Source organism: Heteronotia binoei, chromosome 15 (assembly GCF_032191835.1).
Source record: "Heteronotia binoei isolate CCM8104 ecotype False Entrance Well chromosome 15, APGP_CSIRO_Hbin_v1, whole genome shotgun sequence".
Taxonomy (NCBI): domain Eukaryota; kingdom Metazoa; phylum Chordata; class Lepidosauria; order Squamata; family Gekkonidae; genus Heteronotia; species Heteronotia binoei.
The window spans coordinates 45,118,822-45,141,498 of record NC_083237.1 but is presented as its reverse complement, the minus strand read 5'-3'; the positions used below and the strand labels follow the sequence as shown (position 1 = coordinate 45,141,498).

At 45.2% G+C, this 22,677-nt stretch overlaps 2 protein-coding genes across 3 annotated transcripts in view; one reads left to right on the top strand and one right to left on the bottom strand.

Annotated features, from left to right (window-relative positions):
- LOC132583859 (paired box protein Pax-6-like) overlaps window positions 1-13,790 on the top strand; it is a 31,423-nt gene extending 17,633 nt beyond the window's left edge. Inside the window, exons 3-8 of one of the 2 annotated variants that reach the window (XM_060255579.1) lie at window positions 6,016-6,174; window positions 8,570-8,652; window positions 8,754-8,913; window positions 9,593-9,690; window positions 9,835-9,973; window positions 13,087-13,790. In XM_060255579.1, the coding sequence (XP_060111562.1) occupies window positions 6,016-6,174; window positions 8,570-8,652; window positions 8,754-8,913; window positions 9,593-9,690; window positions 9,835-9,973; window positions 13,087-13,172 (725 nt within the window). In that variant the 3' untranslated portion in view covers window positions 13,173-13,790. Of the gene's footprint in view, window positions 1-6,015; window positions 6,175-8,569; window positions 8,653-8,753; window positions 8,914-9,592; window positions 9,691-9,831; window positions 9,974-13,086 lie in introns of both variants that reach the window. The other variant, XM_060255578.1, reaches the window with a different exon arrangement.
- The window catches only part of RCN3 (reticulocalbin 3), a 115,866-nt gene that overhangs the window by 55,151 nt on the left and 38,038 nt on the right, over window positions 1-22,677 (bottom strand). The gene's annotated exons all lie outside the window — the stretch shown is intronic.

The window sequence follows — 22,677 nt, the reverse complement described above, 5'->3', positions numbered from 1 at the left end:
GCTATGCTTGTGGTCGCCACCACCTCCTGTGGCAGTGAATTCCACATGTTAATCACCCTTTGGGTGAAGAAGTACTTCCTTTTATCCGTTTTAACCTGTCTGCTCAGCAATTTCATCGAATGCCCACAAGTTCTTGTATTGTGAGAAAGGGAGAAAAGTACTTCTTTCTCTACTTTCTCCATCCCATGCATTATCTTGTAAACCTCTATCATGTCACCCCGCAGTCGACGTTTCTCCAAGCTAAAGAGTCCCAAGCGTTTCGACCTTTCTTCATAGGGAAAGTGTTCCAGCCCTTTAATCATTCTAGTTGCCCTTTTCTGGACTTTCTCCAATGCTATAATATCCTTTTTGAGGTACGGTGACCAGAACTGCACACAGTACTCCAAATGAGACCACACCATCGATTTATACAGGGGCATTATGATACTGGCTGATTTGTTTTCAATTCCCTTCCTAATAATTCCCAGCATGGAGTTGGCCTTTTTTATTGCAAACGCACACTGTCTTGACATTTTCAGTGAGTTATCTACCACGACCCCAAGATCTCTCTCTTGGTCAGTCTCTGCCAGTTCACACCCCATCAACTTGTATTTGTAGTTGGGATTCTTGGTCCCAATGTGCATTACTTTGCACTTGGCCACATTGAACCGCATCTGCCACGTTGACACCCACTCACCCAGCCTCAACAGATCCCTTTGGAGTTCCTCAAAATCCTCTCTGGTTCTCACCACCCTAAACAATTTAGTGTCATCCGCAAACTTGGCCACTTCACTGCTCACTCCCAACTCTATGGGACCAACTGCCTTGCCTGCCTAAGATGGAAAAATGTGGATTTAGCAGTGGCTGCTATCTGGGCCTCCATTGTCAAGGCAGGCTCCAGTAGCACCCCTAAGCTCTTAACCTTGTGCACCACAAAGTTGCTTTCTTTCCACCTCTCCTCCCTCCCCCATTCTATTTGCCTGCCTGCCTGCTCTCAAACATCTGATGTTCATGTCTTGTGGCTCTCAAACATCTGACGTTTATTCTATGTGGCTCTTACGTTAAGCAAGTTTGGCCACCCCTGGTATAACGCCATAGAATCCACCCTCCAAAAAAGCCGTTTTCTCCAGGAGAACTGATCTTGGTCGCCTAGAGCTCAGTTGTAATAGCTGGAGATCTCCAGGTAACACTTGGAGGATGGCAACCCAGGTGAGAGTCATGTTCCTTGGGTGAAAAGCCTTCCATCCACATAAGTGCTCCAAGAGATCCAAGGTACCATAACCTCATGATATGTCTAACATGTGAGTGGATTTTTCAGATGAGAGCAGACCTAGATATACTTTTCTGTGTACCAGTTTGGAGAGCACCATGGTGGACAAGAAACATAAGAAGCCAGCTTCCAAGTGCTGCCACCTAGAGATCTCTCCACCATCCCAGCATTCAATTTTACACCATGAACAACTGAAGGAAGGAAATTTCTTTAGCAGGCTGGAAACCCCCCCCCCCCCAAACCCTCTTGACTTATTGTCTTGTGATCTTTGTATTGTATGTTTGAGGGAGGGGGGTTCAACTCAGCTAAAGCAAGTATTTGGGCACATGCAAAATGTCCCATGTTCATTGCAGTTGGGGGTCGGGGGTGGTGGTGGTGGAAAAGACCTCTTCCTTTCCCAAACTCTGCAGAACTCTCAGCAAGGACTAGGATGGGTGGCTTAGTGGTTAGACTCAGCACAAGACAGCTAGCCGTCGTAAGTACATATGATTATTTTCTATGCACAGTCACACAGCTAATATCAAAAAGTGAACAAGACTATTGAGGTTGTGTTGGGGAGGGGCGGGCTATGATATGGCCCTTTGGTGTTCCTCTAGAATGTAACCTTTTAAAAAAGGCTTTCAGCTAATTGATACATTTTTAAGGATGATAACAGGAATTCATGTATTTTAAACACAGTTAATGCAGCCTTCAAATTATTACTCCACAAATAGTAGTACGTTGGATTCAACAAGAAAAAAAGTCCCAATGGGTGGTTCAGCTTTTCCTGTCGTATTTTATCATGAGACAGACAAATATTCCCATCCTGAAAGCAGCGTGGGAACAGGGATATGTGGAAACTTTCCCCACCCATTCCCATGCCATTTGCTGCTACTGTTATGTCAGGGGCATGTTTTCACACTACTCAGTAGAATATACGTTTCACTGTGTTACGTTTTCAGGCTGTCCTAACATCTAGCCTGCTGCCCTCGCTAAGCCTCCTGAGAAGGAGACCAGTTTCTGGCTTTTCACTTGTTATTTTGAAAATGTTTGTCCCATTATTCCAAACAGCCAGATTTAAAACTCTTTTTATAGCCCCACCATGACCCAAATAGTGCCTGGGTCTTGCTGACCCATCCTGGCACTGCAACCCACTAGACCTCCACTCCCCTGCTGGAATTTTGGGTTCTGAACTATTCATCCAGGAAGATGAGGCCTAGCTGGTGGTGCGATTCAGGAAAGGAGTTTGCTGTTTCTGCATCTCTCTCTCTCTTGCTTTCTCTCTCTCTCTCTCTCCATCTGTGCTGTTTTTAGATACTGTGCAGGGCCTCCCCTCCCCACACTTCCCTTCTCTTCTCTCATCAACCTCTTCCCCACCCCATTTCCCCTCTGGGCTTATGCAAGTGTGTTTCCTCCCTTTGCATTCTGCAAAGATCTCTCAGCAAAAACAGAGCTGATGGGGATGTGGGGCAGGGAGGGGGGAGAGAGAGCAGAGCTGGGGGTTGGGCAGGCAAGCTGGATTTGGTTGTGGCGGGAATGGGGGCGGGGTGGGGGAGATCGTGACAACACTACTGTCTGGGCTGGGGCCAAGCAGAGACACTCTTCACCAAGGGGGCCTTTTGGATCTCATTGCTTCAGGGGCTGCAAAGGATTCAGGGAGGCGGGGGAGGGAGCTGGCAGTGTCGCCTCGCATTAGGGCACTGCGGCTGACGCCCTGGCTTCGCGTCGCCCGCGGAGATCTGAGTGCCTGGCTTTGTAGAAGCAAAGAAAGGTCACTGTTCAGACCACAGCTCCCCTGGGATAAAAGGTTAAACCCTTGTGGGCTCCCCAAATCCCCTGCTGTCATCCACCTCATTGTTTTCCCTAGAGAATCCTAGACCCCAGACCTGGGGTATTCAGCTTCCCTCCTCCTTCACTTCTGTGCCAACCTCTAGGGCTCCCTCGCATCTCAGAAAAGCTCTGCTAACACATTAGAATTTAGAACTTCTTATTCCTAGGGATTTCAGATGTCTTCCTGGCATCTTAAGTCAAATCAGCTCAATTCAGAGAACCCAGGTGTCCTGGCTTCCAGTTTGCACACCCTTCCCTTTTCTTGACCTTTTTAGGCCTCAGGATGACAGACCTCTGTAGGCCTCAGGCCCTCAAGTCCTCCCTCGAGTGTGTCGAAGGCGAGATTGTACACATTGGGTGTGCAGTGATGGATTAACAATTTCTAAACACTCACTAATTAATCATTCATTAACTCTTTTATAAACTATTAATAAATGCCTGTCACTGTGAAGCAATTCCACATGGTCAGGCAGGAGAAAGGTCTGAGAGGATAAGGGTTGGCCTGGAAAAGGAGCCTCCACAGTCCGTGAGGAATAGGGCTGAGGGCGGAACGACACATGATGCTGGAGTTCTGTTACTGGGGGGCTCCAGATGTGTAATTAGATCCTAGAATATGAAGGGAGGGGTCTCCAGGTATTTTCCAACACAGACCTGGCAACCCTAGTTTGGGTGTCTGAAGTATGATTTCTGACTCTGTATTTTCTACCTACTGCTTAGGGTTGCTAGCCCCTGGGAGGGGGGTGGAGAGCTAGAGCTCTCCTGGAATTACAGCTGATTTCCAGACAATAGACATCAGTTCTTCAACAGAAATGGCTGCTTTGCAGGATATTCTATGGCAGGGGTGGCCAAACTTGCTTAATGTAAGAGCCACATAGAATAAACATCAGCTGTTTGAGAGCTGCAAGACATGTTTGTGAGAACATATGAACATATGAAGCTGCCTTATACTGAATCAGACCCTTGGTCCATCAAAGTCAGTATTGTCTTCTCAAACTGGCAGCGGCTCTCCAGGGTCTCAAGCTGAGGTTTTTCACACCTATTTGCCTGGACCCTTTTTTGGAGATGCCAGGGATTGAACCTGGGACCTTCTGCTTCCCAAGCAGATGCTCTACCACTGAGCCACCGTCCCTCCCCAAAGGAGAAGGAAGGGAGGCAAATAGATAGGGAGCGAGAGGTGGAAAGAAAGCAACTTTAAATGCATTCTCCATTCCACTGGCTGGCTTGGAGGAGGATGAGAAGAAGAAGAAGAATAAGAAGATGATGATGATATTGGATTTATAACCTACCCTCCACTCCGAATCTCAGAGACTCAGAGCGGCTCACAATCTCCTTTATCTTCCTCCCCCACCTCAACCCTGTGAGGTGGGTGGGGCTGAGAAAGCTCTCACAGCAGCTGCCCTTTCAAGGACAACCTCTGCCAGAGCTATGGCTGACCCAAGGCCATTCCAGCAGGTGCAAGTGGATGAGTGGGGAATCAAACCCGGTTCTCCCAGATAAGAGTCCGTGCGCTTAACCACTACACCAAACTGATTTAAAGAGACAAATGCCTTCTCCAAGCCAGCTAATGGGGCAGTGGGGGCTTCAAGAGCCACACAATATGTGTGAAAGAGCCACATGTGGCTCCCAGGCCACAGTTTGGCCACCCCTGCTCTATGGTGTTATACCTCACTGAGGTCCCTCCCCTCCCCAAACCCTGTCATCCCCAAAGTCTCTTGGAATTTCTCAACCTGGAGCTGGCAACCCTTCTTACTGCTGCTGGCCCCTTTCTGGTACAGAGGAACACATGGAGTTTCCCAGTGGTTAAATGCCATCGGCACCATGCTTTTCCCTTTAAATGCCCTTCTGGGAAGTCTTGCAGTTGCCAGTTCCTCCCCAGGGTGGGGTAGGACTCTTCTCCAGGCTAATGAGCAGAGACTAGGGTTGCCAGCCTCCAGGTGGGGCCTGGAGATCTCCCACTTTAACAATTGATCTCCAACTGGCAGAGTTCAGCTCCCCTGGAGGAAATGGCTGCTTTGAAGGGTGGACTCTATGGCATTGCATTGTGCTGAGGCGAGGCCCCTCCCCTTCCCAACCCCTGCTCTCTCCTGGATCCACCCCCCAAGTCTTCAGGTATTTTCCAACACAGACTGGGCAACCCTAGCAGAGAGGGCAGTTTCTGAAGTTTTAAAATCATTGATTTCCCACTTGTACGAATGGGAGGATCCACTGACTAATAATTTAATGGAATGCATGATATATGAATGAAGTTTAGGTGAAGGTGACATGGGAAAATATGTAAGACACAGAGAAAGTAAGGGTGCGGGGAGAGGATGTAAGGGAATCTGAGGAGAGCTGAGATGGAATATTTGACAGGAAAGCCACTGATTGGAAAGTTGCTGTGGTCCAAGCTACAGAACACTGCCTATGGTCTTGGGGAATCTGGGTTCAAGTCTGCGTTCACTGTTGTTTAACCTCAGTTTCCACATTTGTGAAATGGATGCAGGGACCAGTATTATGTATTATGAGGACAGAAAGTTTGTCACTGCAAATACCTGGTGCATTGAAAATGATGCAAAATTTATAACCATAATCTGCTTTCACACAAAATGCATTTTCAATGCCCTTGAGCAATGGATTGCAACTTGCAAATGATTGGAAGTGCATTATCCAACATGTGTAAAAGTGGCTTTATTATACCCTTGGCCCATCTAGCTTAGCAACTGGCAGCAGGCAAAGAAAGGTCAGATGTCTCCTTAGAGCCCAGGAACTGAATCTGGGACTTCTGTCCTTTCATTGCTATTGAGCTACAACCATTTCCCTGAGGCCTGATATTTCTAGTGTGAGACCCATAACCTTGGAATTACTAAGCTTCAGTCAATGAAGCTAGCTGCTCAAATAGGATGGAAAATGGATGATGATAAAAAGGTAGTAGAGGATTCTTCTTTGTTTCATATGTGTGTTTCCCACCCCAACCCCAGATAGCTGCCAGCAGCTGGACAGTGGTCTGGACCCTGAGCACCCGCAAGGTACAAGCAGCCAAGACCTAGATGAATCCCAAATCCGGTTGCAACTGAAGCGCAAATTGCAAAGGAACCGGACCTCTTTTACACAGGAGCAGATAGAGGCGTTGGAGAAAGGTAAGAGTGGGGGGGAGAAAAGAAGGGACCAGTGGTGAGGTTCTGGGATGTTGGAATTGGGTGGTCAGCTAGGAAAATTTTCCTGGCAGGAAAGTAGAAGATCTAGTAAGAAAATCTCATAGTTATGTTCTCATAGTTATGCACAACGTGTTAGTTCATACATGCACATTAATATGCTCTGGAGATCAGTGGAAGCTGTATTTTAATGCGGGGCGTGAACGGACATATGTGTTACATCAACAAGAGGAGAGTTGATGTGCTGATCTGCATGTGTTGCCATGTGCTAGTTATGGTGTTAAACCATAGGCTAAATCCTAGAGTGTGACCTCAACATGATGACATTATTTCCATTTTTTTTTTGCTGGAGGTGATGTCATCTGCTGACATGACATTAGTGTGTCCCACTCCATTTCCCCCCACCAGTGGGGAACAGGGACTGCCAGAAACTGGACCCTATAGCTGAAAGGTATAATGTTTTAGATGATCATGGTGGAGTGGATTATCCCACTTGAGGCTACAAACAGGGTGCCTATATATATATAATTTTTATTTTATTTAATAGGCTTATATTCCACTGTTTCCTGTAAACAGGCTCAAGGCGGATCACAGCATATAAAAATAACAATAAAAACCTACATATCAAAGTTAAAACACCTTCCTATATATCCTTCTTAAAAGTTAACACATCAGAGCAAAAGGCTATATTTGAGCCATCCATCGTGTTCCTTTTCTACTTATGGGTAGGTGAGAATTTTAAAATGTGGTGTGCCTAGACTCTGAAGGGATATAGTCCCTTCTACCTTCTTGGAGCTCTACCACCTAATTCTGCTATCAGTCCTTACTCTCTACAAAATGCAGCTCCCTCCAAATGTGAATTTGTTTCTTGTAGAATTCATACCAACTGAGAAGTCATCTATTAACTCCTGCGGTCTGTTCCCGCCTGTTACACAGACGGCTTTGTTATCGCATACCATCTACAGATGGAGATTAAAGCTTCTGCCTTGCCTTTTAAAAAAAGCAAGTCAGGGGCTTCCTCTCTTTGATGCAAATCTTAAGGATGCGATTTACTGTCCAACCAAAACTGTGTCTAAAGAACAATTGCCATGCCATCATATGCCTCTTTTGAAAGGATGGCACAGGCAGTGGTGGGAGAAACAACCTTTGTGGGGAATTCTTTTGAGGCAGCTTTTCTAGGGCAGTAATTATATTGTATAGAAGAACAAATAAATTCAGGTGGGTAGTCATGTTGGTTTGAAGCAACAGAGCAACATTTGAGTGCAGTGCCACCTTTAAGACCAATGAAGTTTAATTCTTTTGTGTACGTATATCTGAAGGAGTGTGCATGCACACGAAAGCTTATACCCAGAATTAAACTTTGTTGGTCTTAAAGGTGCCACTGCACTCAAATTTTGTTCTGAGTAATAAATGACATGGAGACAGATCCAGCTGAGGATTTCACCCATGCATGCAGATCCCCAAGGTAGACACTTGTGTGTGTGCCGTCAGAGGGGACCCCCTCTCTCATTTCACCAGCAGAAGTGGTGGTTGGATCCAGCCTATCAAGTGGATCTCCTTACTTCGAGCGTCTTTATAAGAATGGTATTTTAAGGCAATTTAACTAACTTTTAAAAATGAAATAAATTGCTTCCTTTTAAAAAGGAAAATCACTCTGTGCATACTCAGAGGCATTTGGCAGATGAGGCTAGTTTTTGGGATGAAACATTGGTAATCCTATACCAGTGTGTCTCATGGAAAAGAGTACTTTCCATAATAATTTGTAAGGGGGCCAAAAGTGTGCATGGCCATCTAGTGGATCTTAGCAGCATTGCGGCTTTGACACAAGCAGTTTGCTTTTTCTAGAAGTGGTTCAGTGCTGCCGCTTCTCAGCCCTGCTTTCTATCAGAGGCATGACATCTGTAGTACACAGTAAAGACTTCTAGTGCTTCCATACCACATGTCCTCTGCAAGTCAGTGTTGGCAGAAGCCAGGTGGAGAAAAAGGAAGAATATGTGCATAGATTAGTTAGATCCACCAAAGAGGGGGGCAAAATGGGTGATACTGAACAACATGCTAGTGCAGAGTCCCAGATGTCAGCGTAAGGGATCTAATAGTTTCCAAGTCCAGTGAATAGCAGTGAAGAATCCAGAGGATGCACTGTCCCTGTGTTCCATTAGCATCCAACAGAGGGGTATGCAGGGAAAGGAAGGTGTAATGCGTTGCATTTTGTTGACATGATGAGGAATACAAGGGTATTCCTTGTAAAAATAATATAGGAAAGAGCATCCCAGAGATAGGTGCCAGATTCTCCCAAGAAATCTGTCAGGTTGTGGGAAACTGGCAATGGATGCCATTTCCTTCCTGAATTTGACTCCCTCCCCCCTTCCATGTTTTTCAGAATTTGAGCGCACTCATTACCCTGACGTCTTTGCCCGTGAACGCCTGGCAGCAAAAATTGATCTCCCGGAGGCCCGGATCCAGGTAATGGGGGAGGGACCATACAGCTTGGATGGGGCAGAGGAAAACTGTAAAAGTTCCCTTTCTCTCCCTTGGTAATTGGTTGGTTTTCATTGTTCCTCTAGGTCTGGTTCTCCAACCGCCGTGCCAAGTGGCGTCGGGAGGAGAAACTGCGGAACCAAAGACGCCAAGCAGGGGGCGCTGGGGGGCACCTGACCATAAACAGCAGTTTTGGCACTGGGGGAAGCAGTGTCTATCAGTCCCTCCCACAGCGTACTGGATCAGGTAGGGGCCATGGACTCAGTTAGCTCAGTCAATCCCCATTGAATACCTCATGTCTATTTCAGGGGTTCTATTCAGCAAGGTGCTGTATCCAGAGCTGGATTAAGGCATGCTGAGGCCCAAAACTTAAGTTAGGTTTAAGAAGCTCTGTTGAATTACCTGTAAGGAAAGCTGACACAGTGTAGCCCGGTAGCTGACACAGTGTAGCCTGGTCTCAGAAGCTGAGAAGGGTTGGCAATTGGATGAGAGACCGCCAAGGAAGACTCTGAGTGCATTCACATTACACTAAATAATGCACTTTGCAATTGGATTTTTACTGTGTAAGAACAGCAAAAATCCAGCTGCAAAACACATTATTTAGTGTAGTGTGAACGCACCCTCTGAAGGGGAAGGCAATAGTGAACCACTTCTGCTTCTCACTTGCCTTGAAAGCCCCTAGCTGGGGTTGCCATAAGTCAGTTGCATGCATAGTATTACCCTCCAAATGGTAATTTAGTGGTTTTATTTTTTTTATGTAGAAGCCCCTCATAATTTGAGACCCTGCACTGTGGTTTACTTCATTTGTATGTAAATCCAGCTGTGACTGTATCCCCTAAGAAGAGCCACAGCCTTCTTCCCTTTTCCTGGGAACTCAGTAGGTTCCCACCCCGTGTCATATGTCCCATCTCTTCATTCTTTCCAGGCACTATGTTGAGCCATACAGAAAGTGCCCTCAGCAACAACTATGGTGCCCTTCCACCCTTACCTACTTTCTCCATGGCCAACAGTCTCCCTATCCAGGTGAGCATTAAAAGGATGAGCAAAGCCTAAAATGGGGCGGGGGGGGGGGTTACTGGGAAGGGCAGCTGTTGATGCTCCCACTTCTGTTAATCTCCACTTTCCCTCTCTCCACCCTTACGCATCTTGTTTTGCCCTCAACAGCAGGCAGTGCCCCCTGTGGCCAGCCAAACGTCGTCTTATTCCTGCATGCTGCCTGGAAGTTCGTCTGTGCGGAGCTACGATTCTTACACGCCCTCCCAGCTCCCGTCTCATAACCTGAGCTCCAGCAATGGGGCCTCTACCGGTAATGGAAGGATGGAGGCCACTGTGAATGGGGACTGGATCAAATGGGGATGGTGGGGGGTAGGGCTGCTGGCTCTGGGTTGGGAAATACCTGCAGAGTCACGGATAGAGTATGGAAAGGGTGGGGTTTGGGAGAAGGGACTTTAGCAGGGTGTAATGGCATAGAATAAGGGTTGCCAATCCCCAAGTGGGGCCAGGGATTCCCCGGTTTGGAGACCCTCCCACCACTTCAGGGTCATCAGAAAGCAGGGGGGGGGAATGCCTGCTGGGCACTCCATTATTCCCTATGGAGACCGATTCCCACAGGGTATATTGAAGAATTGATCTGTGGGTATCTGGGGCTCTAGAGGGGCTGTTTTTTTAGACAGAGGCACCAAAGTTTCAGCATAGGATCCAGTGCCTCTCTTCAAAATACTCACCAAGTTTCAAAAAGATTGGACCAGTAGTGCTGCCAACATATCTTAGCCCACACCCACAGGTGATGAAATACACAACACAGCGGGTAGCACATGTAGATTGAAGCTCCTATGGCACATCATACTCTTAAAAGGCACTTTGCTTGTAAAAGGTGTACAATTTGTCATTTATCTATGAATATCAAAGAGTATTAGTTTGCTGAAAAGACTAGACCATTTGTTCTAAATCATTACTCTACATGTGCTACCCGCTGTGTTGTGTATTTGATCACCTGTGGGTGTGGGCTAAGATAGGTTGGCAGCACTACTCAAGCCTTTAGAGTACGTATTCTGGAACACAGGAGCAGACTTAGGAACCATGTGATTGAAGCTCCTATGGTCAGCCATTTTATGCAAAAGAATCATGACTGTGAAGATTTTTTTGTTTTTCCACCTTATACAAATATGAACAAACAGATAGAAATTAAGATGTGCACAAGATCCTGCTGCAAAAAGAGACATACTGGATACACCAGTTGAATTGCATTTCTCCATATGAACTGAATATGACCAATGATTTGACATGTTTTTTATGAATGGTCTTCTTTATAATATGATGAGTGCTGTGCATAATTTGCCTGTATAAATTATGGGATTTGATATTCTTTGTATGGAATATTTTGTTTGTTGTATCTGCTGTGATATAGTTTGTGGTGTTTGTGTCTTTTAGCATGTTGCATTAGAAATATGTTACTTTACCTTTAAGAAGTTTGTGTAATGGCAGCTGTAAATGAGATGTTTGCCTTTTTAAACATGTTAGTTGCACCATTAGGGTGCGCAAGAAGCCACATACTGAGCTGCAGCCGATGTGAAATTGCTGCTGGAGACGCTCTGCTTCCCTTTTTTAAAAAAATTGTGTAAAGAATCTATATAATTGAATCAATATCGCATGTAAGTATGATATATTTTTTCGCTGGAAGAGGGTTGGTGGTGTCTGAATGTCCTTCTGATATTTTTGTATAATATTTTCTTTTGTTAGTGGTCCCAAGTCTGGTGAAGACTGGAAAAAAACAAGTACTTAATCGATTGGCTTGTCACCACACTACTTTGGGACTTGAATATACATGTTTTGGACATTTGGACTGATTTCTATATACTTCTTAGTAAATTGGTCACTAGCTTGCATTTTTTGTTGTGTGCTCACCTGAAGGTTGGCAATAGGGCTGTCAAGTCCAATTCAAGAAATATCTGGGGACTTTGGGGGTGGAGCCAGGTGACATTGGGGTGGAGCCATGAGAAAGGTTGTGACAAGCATAACTGAACTCCAAAGGGAGTTCTGGCCATCACATTTAAAGGGACTGCACACCTTTTAAATGCCTTTCCTCCATTGGAAATAATGAAGGATAGGGGCATCTTCTTTGGGGGCTCATAGAATTGGACCCCCTGGTCCAATCCTTTTGAAACTTGGAGGGTATTTAGGGGAGAGGCACTGGATGCTATGCTTCAAATATGGTGCTTCTACCTCAAAAAACAGCCCCCCCAGAGCCCCATACATCCACAGATCAATTCTCCATTCTACCCTATGGGAATCAGTTTCAATAGGGGATAATGGAATGCCCAGCAGACTTTTCCTTCCCCCCGCCCGCTCTCTGATGACCCTGAAGTGGGGAAGTTCTCCAAACTGGGGGATCCCCTGCCCCCACCTGGAGATTGGCAACCCTTGTTGGCAACCAGAAAAGCACTAAGATCTGATAACCCCTGAGCTTTATCCATAATTAGGATTGCTAGCTCTGGGTTGGAAAATACCTGGAGAAGGACAAGGTTTGGGAAGGGGAGGGACCTCGGCAGAATATAATGCATGCAGCCCATCTTTGAAAGTAGCCATTTTCTCCAGGTGAACTGATTTCTGTAAAATGGAGATCAACTGTAATAGAGGGAGATCTCCAGGTGCTACCTGGAGGTTGGCAATCCTATCATAACACACTGCCCAGGCAGCCAAACACGTATACTTCTGCAACTGGAATTCAAACTAAATTGAACACAGTTTTTTACTTCACTACTCTTGCTTGTTTACTAAGATGTGGTACATTTAGAAGCCTATTTGTTGTTATTTTTATGAACCCAGAGTGTGATTTGAAAGTTCATGGTCCAGTACCCTTGCTGAAGCTAAGTAGATCTAGATTCGTTCACTGCCTGGATGATACGTCTTAGAAATCCTATGCATACTGTCCTCTTTGTGATGGAAGAAAGGCAGGATGTAAGGGGGGGGGCGGGGTTAGCCAGCTTTTACATTCAGTCTCACCCAATTCATCTGTACAGCCCCTGTCCCACATGACTTTTTCCATACAAGTCCCATGATCCTCAGCATAGCCTTTTTTGGGAGGTTAACAGGCCTGTAGCCCCCCAGGAGGGCTGTGGGGGCACTGCCCCCTGACTTCTGGGCAGGGCCCCCTGGAAGTCAGGGGCCCCTCCAGGGTGCACCCTATTTCCCCCCTTTTTTGTCAGAAGAAATCTTATGAGAAGCAGCAAGCCCCACAGTGAATGAGATACAAGCCCCGCACTTTTAAAGAAGCCCCCTGACTTCTAAAATCCTGGCTACTACACCCTTGGAGGTCAAATGGGATCCCTTTCTTCCATTGTTCATCAGCAGAAAAACCATAATGCACAATAACATATCAGTTTGGGATTCTTGATGACTTCTTCCTCTCTCTCTTTCTAGGGTTAATCTCTCCAGGAGTTTCAGTTCCTGTACAAGTCCCAGGCGGGGACCCTGATCTTTCCCAGTACTGGCCAAGACTGCAGTGAAGGAAGACATGAAGGTGAAAAGTGGAAGGCAGAAGGAAAGCGGGAGATGAGTGAAGAGGAAGGGCCTTTTTCTCCACAGGGTTAAAACAGCTATGGGTCACAATATCTGGGAGTAGGGAACAGTAGAGAGGGGAAGTCTTCCTCAACTTCATGTATCTATGTTAAGCAACCATGTCTTTGTTGGGACTAAGCCCTTCCCCTTTCCCTCAGTGTGCACGCTTATGCGCCATGGGGGAAGGAGGACTGTCCCACAGTTGTCTGTACCTTCCCTGTTCTCCATCCTGTCTTATGACTTTCTTCTTCCCTTCCTTGTCCACCCTTCCTTTCCCATCCTTGAAGAAGGCAGTGAGGACTGGAAAAAGCTGCTGCAAGTTTGATGGGAAGAGAAAGCCAACTTCTTTAGGGAGCCAGAACAAAGGAATTGTGGGAAGGAAAAAAATCAACATCACCCTCCTCTCTTAGGGAACTGATACAAATAACAATAGGAGCCTAAAAGAACCATAAAAGCAGAAAACTGAAAGCTAGAGCTCATATTGGGAGAAGGGAAAGCCAGCAATTCATTGAAATTCTTTGCAAAGGATTAGCAAAGAAGGGAAAAAAACACAAGTAAAATATTCTGTGAAGGAACATGAAGCGCGAATCCCGTTTCATGCTGTTGCAAAGGAATGTAACAAAAAAAATCACCAATATCCTTTGCTGCAAAGGGATTGTGGGAAGAAAGCACTTACTTTTCCTGTCTTTCATCCTCCTAGAGCATCATGGGATAGATGGTGTTTGTAAATGGCTACTCGTGCCCACCTGCAGTTTGGGGAGGGTGCTAGCGTCACTTCCTGGGTGTGTGGTGTTTGGTGGGAGTTCTCCCTGCAAGATTGCCCCTTATCTAATCCACCTACCACCTTGGCCGCTCTCGCTCACTATAACCCACCTCTTTCCTTCCCTGCATGGAATTCACTTAGCTGGGTTTCACTTGAATCCCAGAGGACTAGTGACCTCTGATCTACACAAAATGGCCCCCTCAGTACACACGCACACACAAGCATACACACCACTTGTTGTTTCAAACTGTGTTTTCAAGTGTGTTAATAAATGACCTGTGTAAATAACAACTGTATCTCTTCATCTTGTTTGTGTAATGTAAATAGAACATAAGAGCCCTACTGGATTAGATTGCTGGTCCATCTTTTCCAGAATATTGCTTGTCACAATGGTCAACCAGTTGGTCCAGAGGGCCAAGAATAGGGTTGCCAATCCCCAGATGGGGGCAGGGGATCCCCCGATTTGGAGACCCTCCCCCCCGCTTCAGGGTCGTCAGAAAGCGGGGGGAGGGGAGGGAAATGTCTGCTGGGAACTCTGTTATTCCCTATGGAGATTTATTCCCATAGAAAATCATGGAGAATTGATCTGCGGGTATCTGGGGCTCTGGGGGGGGGCTGTTTTTGGGGTTAGAGGCACCAAATTTTCAGTATAGCATCTAGTGCCTCTCCCCAAAATACCCACCAAGTTTCAAAAAGATTGGACCAGGGGGTCCAATTATATGAGTCCTAAAAGAAGGTGCCCCTATCCCTCATTATTTCCTATGGAAGGAAGGAATTGAAAAGGTGTGCCGTCGCTTTAAATGTGATGGCCAGAACTCCCTTTGGAGTTCAATTATGCTTGTCACAGCCTTGATCTTGGCTCCACCCCTAATGTCTCCTGGCTCCACCCCCAAAGTCCCCAGATATTTCTTGAATTGGACTTGGCAACCCTAGCCAAGAAACAGGACATAGAGGCCAAGGCCTACCCCTGAAGTTGCCTCCTAGCACTCCTATTCAGAGGTTTACTGCCTCTATGGAGATTAGTCGCAATGGCGAGTAGCCATTTATGGTCCTGTCCTCTATGAATCCATCTAATCCCCTTTGAAAGCTATCTATGCTTTTGGGCATCACCACTACATCCATTCAGTTCCACGATTTAATTGTTCATTGAGTAAAGAAGCACTTCCTTCAGTTCCTCCTGAATCTATTGACCATCAAGAGATTAGTCCCTCTCAGGGCCAATTCACATATTACAAAGTCTGTGCTATGGATAGATGGATCCTTGACAGATGTAGTCTAGGCGTTCTGTGCTAAGAATTTAATTCCTAGGCATGTGTGGGCTCAAATCAGACTCTGGCTCATGGGAAGAGGGGGTTTAAGACTCCCCCCATACCTATTTCCCTACCTGAAATAGTCCCGGGGACAGGCCTCATTTTGGGCAGGAAATCACAGGAGTGGAGCTTCAGAACCTATAAATTTTATTGTGCTCTTTCTTTCTTACCACCCCCCCACCAAATAATTGCTTCTGGGCTCCATTGTTCAAACCCCCTGTGAGAATTTTGTTGAACTCTTAAGATTTGACAAACTTTCTAATATTTTTCCCCACACAAAATTGGAAAATAACCAAAACATATAAAGCAGACAGATGGAAATCTTCATCATGCCACTGTGGTAGGGTTGCCAAGTCCAATTCAAGAAATCTCTGGGGACTTTGGGGGCGGAGCCAGGAGACACTGGGGTGGAGCTAGGAGCAAGGGTGTTACAAGCATCACTGAACCCCAATGGGAGTTTTGGCCATCGCATTTCAAGGGACGGCACACCTTTTTAAATGTCTTCCTTCCCTCCACCCTCCCCTTCTCTGATTTCACCTCAGAGGCGGAGCGGAGCGGGCGATGCCGCTGCACTGCTGCCGCCTCTTCTCCGGTTCACCTTAGCTGCTCATCTGAGATGGGGCGGCTCGCCACGCTCCTTGGCACCGTTTCCCCCCTCCCCCTGCTTCAGTTTTTTTTGAGAGCGGGGGAAGAGGCTGTAAATCCTGGGGTCCCCCGCCAGGGCGGGAGGGTTGGGAAGCCTACACTGTGGCCACATAGGAGAAAATAATTTAAGAAATATGATGGGTTTTATTACGATGATTATACTTCAAGAAGCATTTTAAGGTAGATATAATTTAGTACACCTTCCGGAGATGTCAGGGGTATGTGGCATATGAAAATGAGTTATACAAATTAGTTGTGCTAATGAGCTCTGGTACCACTTTTTCTACAAAATGACCCCTACCTGGGCCACCTGTTGTACAAATGTATACATAGCCCTCAGCACATGCACCCAACATGACACAGTAAGAATGCCCAGGAAGAACGGAGTAGCAAGCAGCCTCAGATTAAAGGCTGAAAGAATCAGTAGAAATGACAGTTGTTGGGTGGGGTAGAGAGAAAGAAGGCTGTTGAGGTGAATAAAACCCACACAAGAAAAGCCTATATATCACTGCTATCTTTCCCAAATCCTGGCCATGTGGATTGACACATCATATATAGGAAGAGAGATGTTCCTTAGTAGGGTACACTGCAAAGCATATTTATACCCAAAAAACATCTCTCTGTCGCACAAGTTAGGTACATCATAAAACACGCAAAAGAGAGATCTGCAATAACAACTTTTAGCAGATGTAGTGGGAAAGATTCACAAAATGAAGTACAATACCACGTTTCTGAGATTGCATACGGGATGGTTATACATGGTGGGCTTCAGGGCACTGGTCCATCACGTTCTATTCTATCTGGCAGTGGGTCTCTGGAGCCTTAGATGGAGGTCTTTCACTTTGTTTACTACCTGAACTTTTTAATAGGACATGATGAGTACTGAACATGGGATCTTCCTCATGCAAATCAAGTATTCTACCCCCAGGTTGTAGCAGCTAAAGGTTATACCTTTGTGTTTCACAAACTTTTACTGCTCTGTCAGTTGTTTGTCATTTTACAGATCTTTCTGCTCCCCCACCCATGCTTCATTGCATATCAGCACATTTATATATATGTTATACTTTGCTTAGAGAGACTCCTCCTGCCCTACAACCCCCTTTTTGTGGCTTCTTTTCCTTATGCACATGAGAAGGAAAAACAGCAATGCCTGTGGTTTAGGGTGTTGAGCGGCAGACAGAGCTGTGTGGTTCTTGGCTAGGTAAGGGTAGTATTATATTCAAGGTTGCTTGTACGAGAAAGAGAAAGAAAGAAAGAAAGAAAGAAAGAAAGAAAGAAAGAAAGAAAGAAAGAAAGAAAGAAAGAAAGAAAGAAAGAAAGAAAGAAAGAAAGAAAGAAAGAAAGAAAGAAAGAAAGAAAGAAAGAAAGAAAGAAAATGGTATTAGGGAAATATGTATTTGGATCCTAGATTCAGACATGCTTGGAGAAGTCTAGCAAAAGCATTGTTTTGGCCTCTTAAAGACTAACAACATTTATTCAAGCACACATTTATGATACAATAAACTGCTAGTCTTTAAGGTGCTACTGGACTTTTGCTTTATTCTGCAGCTGCAGGCTAAGAAGGGTACCCATTTTATATTTTAAAAGGTTTCCCATTTTATACAGAAAATATATATTACTTGGATGCCTCTGCTATTTTTTCCTCCTTCCTCTCTGATAATTTTCTCCGTAAAAATGTTGAATATTATTTCCTTTTCATAGCATATGGAGAAGTGAGCTCTGACTCATGAAAGTTCATGCTGGAATAAATGTTATTCTTTAAGGTGCCACTGGACACCTGTTTTTATTCAGAGCTGCAGCCATCTCAGCCCTATGGCAGCACAACTGCCTGGTTAATTGATGACAGAGATCCTACATGAAGAGTAAAATGATTAGAAGAGAAATCCATGCCTTCCAGGGGCAGCAGATTCAAAATACACAAAAGGAGGTACTTCACACCCTGCATAAGGACTTTATATGCGGTATCTGCTAGTTTATACAATTTTAAAAGTGGATTTGATGGATGTGTGGAGGTTTGGTCCATCAATGGCTATCAGTCAAGACAAATGAACTGTAAGCCATCTTTAGAGCCTCTTCTGATGCTGGAATGGAACTACAGGAGGTGGTTTTGTCCTCTGTGCCCTGTGTTATAGACTTTCTGGGGGCATCTTTTTGGCCATTGTAGGACACAGGAGGATGCTGGATTTGAGAACCATTAATCTGATCCATTGCTGCCTCAGGCTGCGCTGCTCTGAGCTTTTAATGCTGTTTAGTTATCAAGTCTTCAGAGCCTTCATTTTCTTCAGAGCTTTCAGTTCTGGCTCTGATTTCAAAATGTTGCAATGGCTCAGGCCTACAAGCATGGTGGGTTGAGATGTTGTTCCCTCCCCCAATGCCTTATCAAGTGGCAAAATGGCTGTGCATGGTTGTTCTGACGCTTGAGAAAGCATAGGGAAACAAGTATTGCAATGTGGGCCCAATCCAGATTAGAATTGCCAGGTCTGTGTTGGAAAATACCTGGAGACTTTGGGGAGAGGAGGGGAGGAGCCTCAGCATGGTACAATGCCACAGAGTCCACCCTTCAAAGCAGCCATTTTATCCAGGGGAAGAAGATAGAAGAAGATATTGGATTTATATCCCGCCCTCCACTCCAAAGAGTCTCAGAGCGGCTTACAATCTCCTTTACCTTCCTCCCCCACAACAGACACCCTGTGAGGTGGGTGGGGCTAGAGAGGGCTCTCACAGCAGCTGCCCTTTCAAGGACAACCTCTGCCAGAGCTATGGCTGACCCAAGGCCATTCCAGCAGGTGCAAGTGGAGGAGTGGGGAATCAAACCTGGTTCTCCCAGATAAGAGTCCGCACACTTAACCACTACACAAAACTGGCTCTCCAGTTTGCTGATCTCTGCCAGCTGGAGATCAGTTATAAAAGTGGGAGATCTCTAGGCCCCACCTGGATGCTAAGAAACCTGAAGAGTGAATGCTGTCATAAAAAATTGTGGCGACTTTGAGTCCCAGTTTGAATTGCCATGAGTCTAAGAGATTTCAATCCTGTATTTAAGTACAAATAATTTACAGTGAATCATCCCTTTACTGAGAAAATGTAACATGAAATAGATGTACCAAGTTGACTGTTGCTAGGGATTTATGCCCTACAAGGGATTTACATGTCTTTGGCATGGGGCATTGAATTGAGAAGACATAGGTTCTCTGTTGAAAGTTTCCATCCCACATTGGGGACTTTGGACCATCCATATATTTTTGAGATTCTTGAATTTTGTGACTTTTGAACTCATTGTTCTTCATGAATATATACTTTGTTACAAGAACACATTGAAAAACTCCACTTCAGCATTGCATTGTTCATCTTGATTGAATTCAAAATATTGTATCGTAAGTTTAAAATATGGAATATTAGTGAGTACAAAACATTGTTTCATAGAATTGTGATTAGTAATTTGTCACAAATGCCTCTTGGTTGCCATTGACACCCACCTGGAGACTGGCAGCCCTAAACCAGATTGAGCCTCACAGCATTTTAAAATCACTTTTAAATGGTGACAGAGGCCTCATGGTAGCCACGAGGATGCCATCACATCTAGTTTGACCCTAACACTATGGCAAGAAAGTGTGTGGGAGGTTACCTTCTTTCAGGACAGCCAATTTAAAATATCCCACTGACTAGCACATAGGTAACAGAAATTGCTTATTTATTTGTACTCACCTCCCACATCGAAGGATTTATATATTGTGATGAAAGATGGCAGGGGGTGGCAGTCCAAGATAAGATGATAGAGTGTTGTTCTCCCCATTTCAATCTTTTTGTAAGGATATCATCTGCTAGGCTTCTAAGACCACTGTAGGACAGAAATTCAACAGGCAGAGCTGTTACTATTATTCCACCTCCATTTTGAAGGGAAAGTGTGTACTGGCTGAATTTCTACCTGACCCAAGCTTGTTAAAGGCACAGAGGCTCTGTCAGAAAAAGGCGTTGTTCCTAAAATGCATAGAAACCAGGATTTAGGAGGCAGGATTGCCTCCTAAATTTTAGCCCCTTAATCTGTGCCGAGTCCCCCCCCCACGCTTTGCCCATAAAGAAGGACGTCAAATAATTTTCTGCCAAAGGTAATTTGTATGTTTGCTGAGCCTTTTTTCTCATGCTTGGATCTATTCTTAGTTCCTGTTTATTCACAAATCCCCCCTCCCAACAGCAACTTGTGAGAACCACAAAACACCACACCCTCCTGAGATTGGAGCACCTGCCTGAAGGAAGCGGTTGGAGGCCGTTGGCCAAGGGTGTGGGACCACTTTTCATGTGTATTTTGTGTACCAAGATTGACTGGAGGGGGGGATGAATTAATACAAATTCTCAAAGTACCAACTTCATTCAGAGCAAAGGATTGTGGGAGAAATGTGCCTTCTGTGTGCCCTTTTGAAAACTGGAGCAAAGAACTGTGGGAGAAAACCTGCAATTCCTTTTAGGAACAGATTTTAATGTGGAGGAAACTTTCTTTACCTGAGCGCTAGTGCAGTGTTCTGCAGAAAATGTCCTTTAAGATCTGAGGTGGTTTTTTTTGTTTAAAGAATTATAGGAGGAATGTATGCCAGCCTCCCTGGGAACTGGAGCAAAGGACTGTGGGAGAACGTGTCAATCCTCTGAGGGCCTACTGCAAAACACCATTTTTAGAAGGCACCTGATCTTTTCTCCCACAATCTGCGGCCAAGAATGTTTCCAATGTTGTAATTATCCATCCCCAGAGTATGCTCACATGCCATGCCAGTGACAGAAATGATGGGAACGGAGCCCAACCAGAAGCTTGCTAAATGTTAAAGCCCAGCATGTATTACCCTATCATTCATTCCCATTCTGTGAAGGAATCAAACACAGGCCTCTATACACAGCCAGTTACAGCACCCTCTTGCCCACATGTGTACCACATTGGCACGTGTGTAGCTTGCTTCCTTCTATATGTTCAACATTTGACAAGAGCACAACATTGTGATAACTTGCATTTGTGACGTAGCCATTGCAAGCCCGCTCAAACTATGAGAGGGTTGTGTGAATGTTCATTGTAGGGACCCCATTCTTGTCATGGCATCCTATGTCAATGGCATTTCCCCCCTCATTGGAGGAAGAATTGGAAGTGAACACAGCTTTTCACAAAATCATCCTAAAATCAGAATTTAACATATTTTAAGATTTTTCTAAAAAAACTTGACGGGGGGGGGGGGAAATTAGGTGCAAAATGCAGTACTCCAGCAAATGGGATTCTGCCATTTCCTGTGGACTTTGGATCTCAAATGTGTGGAATTCTGAAAATAAAAAGATGATTATACTCCCCATCAGGACTGTAAGGAGAGATAATAAATATTATTTTCTGTCATTGGCTGGAGCTCTACAGTCCAGCAGGGCTATCAGCTAAAGAACTGAACTGTCTGAGGATGTAAAAACAAGGACAAGAAAATAAGTTAATGGGTTATATCAAGCTAGGCAACCCCTGCCATATATGCCAAACAGCAGCAAACTAAATTATTTTGCTTGGCACCTGTACTAGTTCTGTCTCCCAGCAACTGCTGAGCCCCTAATGTTGGTATGTGGCGTTAGTAGTGTGAGAGAATGTGATGGTTATTGCCAGGGGGGTTTTTTGAGCAGGAATGCACAGGAACACAGTTCCGGCTGGCTTAGCATCAGGGAGTGTGTCCTAATATACAAATGAGTTTCTGAGGGGCTTTTTCTATCCCACCCCCGGTTATGGCTTATGCCCATGATCGTCTCCCAGACCTGCATTGCCACCAGTGAGGTCTGAGGAGAGCCAGGGCTGCTAGGGTTTTCAACTCTGAGTTAGGAAATACATAGAGATTTGGGGGGTAGAGTCTGGGGAAAGTAGAGTTTGGAGAGCAGAACTTCAGCAAGATACAGTGCTACAGAGTTCACTCTGCAAAGCAGCCATTTTGTCCAGGGGGACTGAGCTCTGTCATCTGGAGATCAGTTGTAATACCAGATCTCCAAGCTCCACCTGGAGGCTGGCAGCCCTAATTTGAACTGTGTGTGTTTGGCTCAATGCAACCTCACCACTCCCCATTTACTGTCACACCAGCATCTTCACAAGGAGGCCAGAAAGGCTTCCTATCCCTGGGGCTATATGTTCATTAAAAGTACAGGCTCTCTTCTTGAGTCAATATCCCAGTACTTCTAGTCCTGGGATTGCATTTCAATGCCCAGATTTATGGTCCTGGAAAGAAAAGGAGCTGAAGCCAGTCACTTCAGCCTCTGACCATTGGTTAATGTTGTGCTGATACTAACGCAATTGCTCCCCTCTGTTTCTTTTTTAATAGGCCACAGGCAGATAGAGCATTCACCTCCTCACCTAAAACTGAGCGCTTTCCAATGGAATCACTTCATACATTCAGCTGCCAGGCATCAAATGTGCAGGTATCCAGAGATGCACACAAACGTGTTAATCAAGTTGTACAAAGATATAGTCATAATGCCCAGAACGTTTTGTAGGAATTACAATCATGGCTGCTGGAAAGCATGTTAAGTTAACCATGTTGTATCTAGGTACAGCCCAGTTCACAGTAACATTTCCACCACAGGATTGTGGACACAGGCTTAACTGAGAAAGAGCTGGAGCATTTTGTGTGTGAGGGAAACATTTTTTAATAAAATTATATCCCCCTTTTCTTCCTGTGGGGACTAAAAGTGGCCTATCATATCATTCTCCCCTCCTCCACTCCACCCTCCTAACAACAGCTT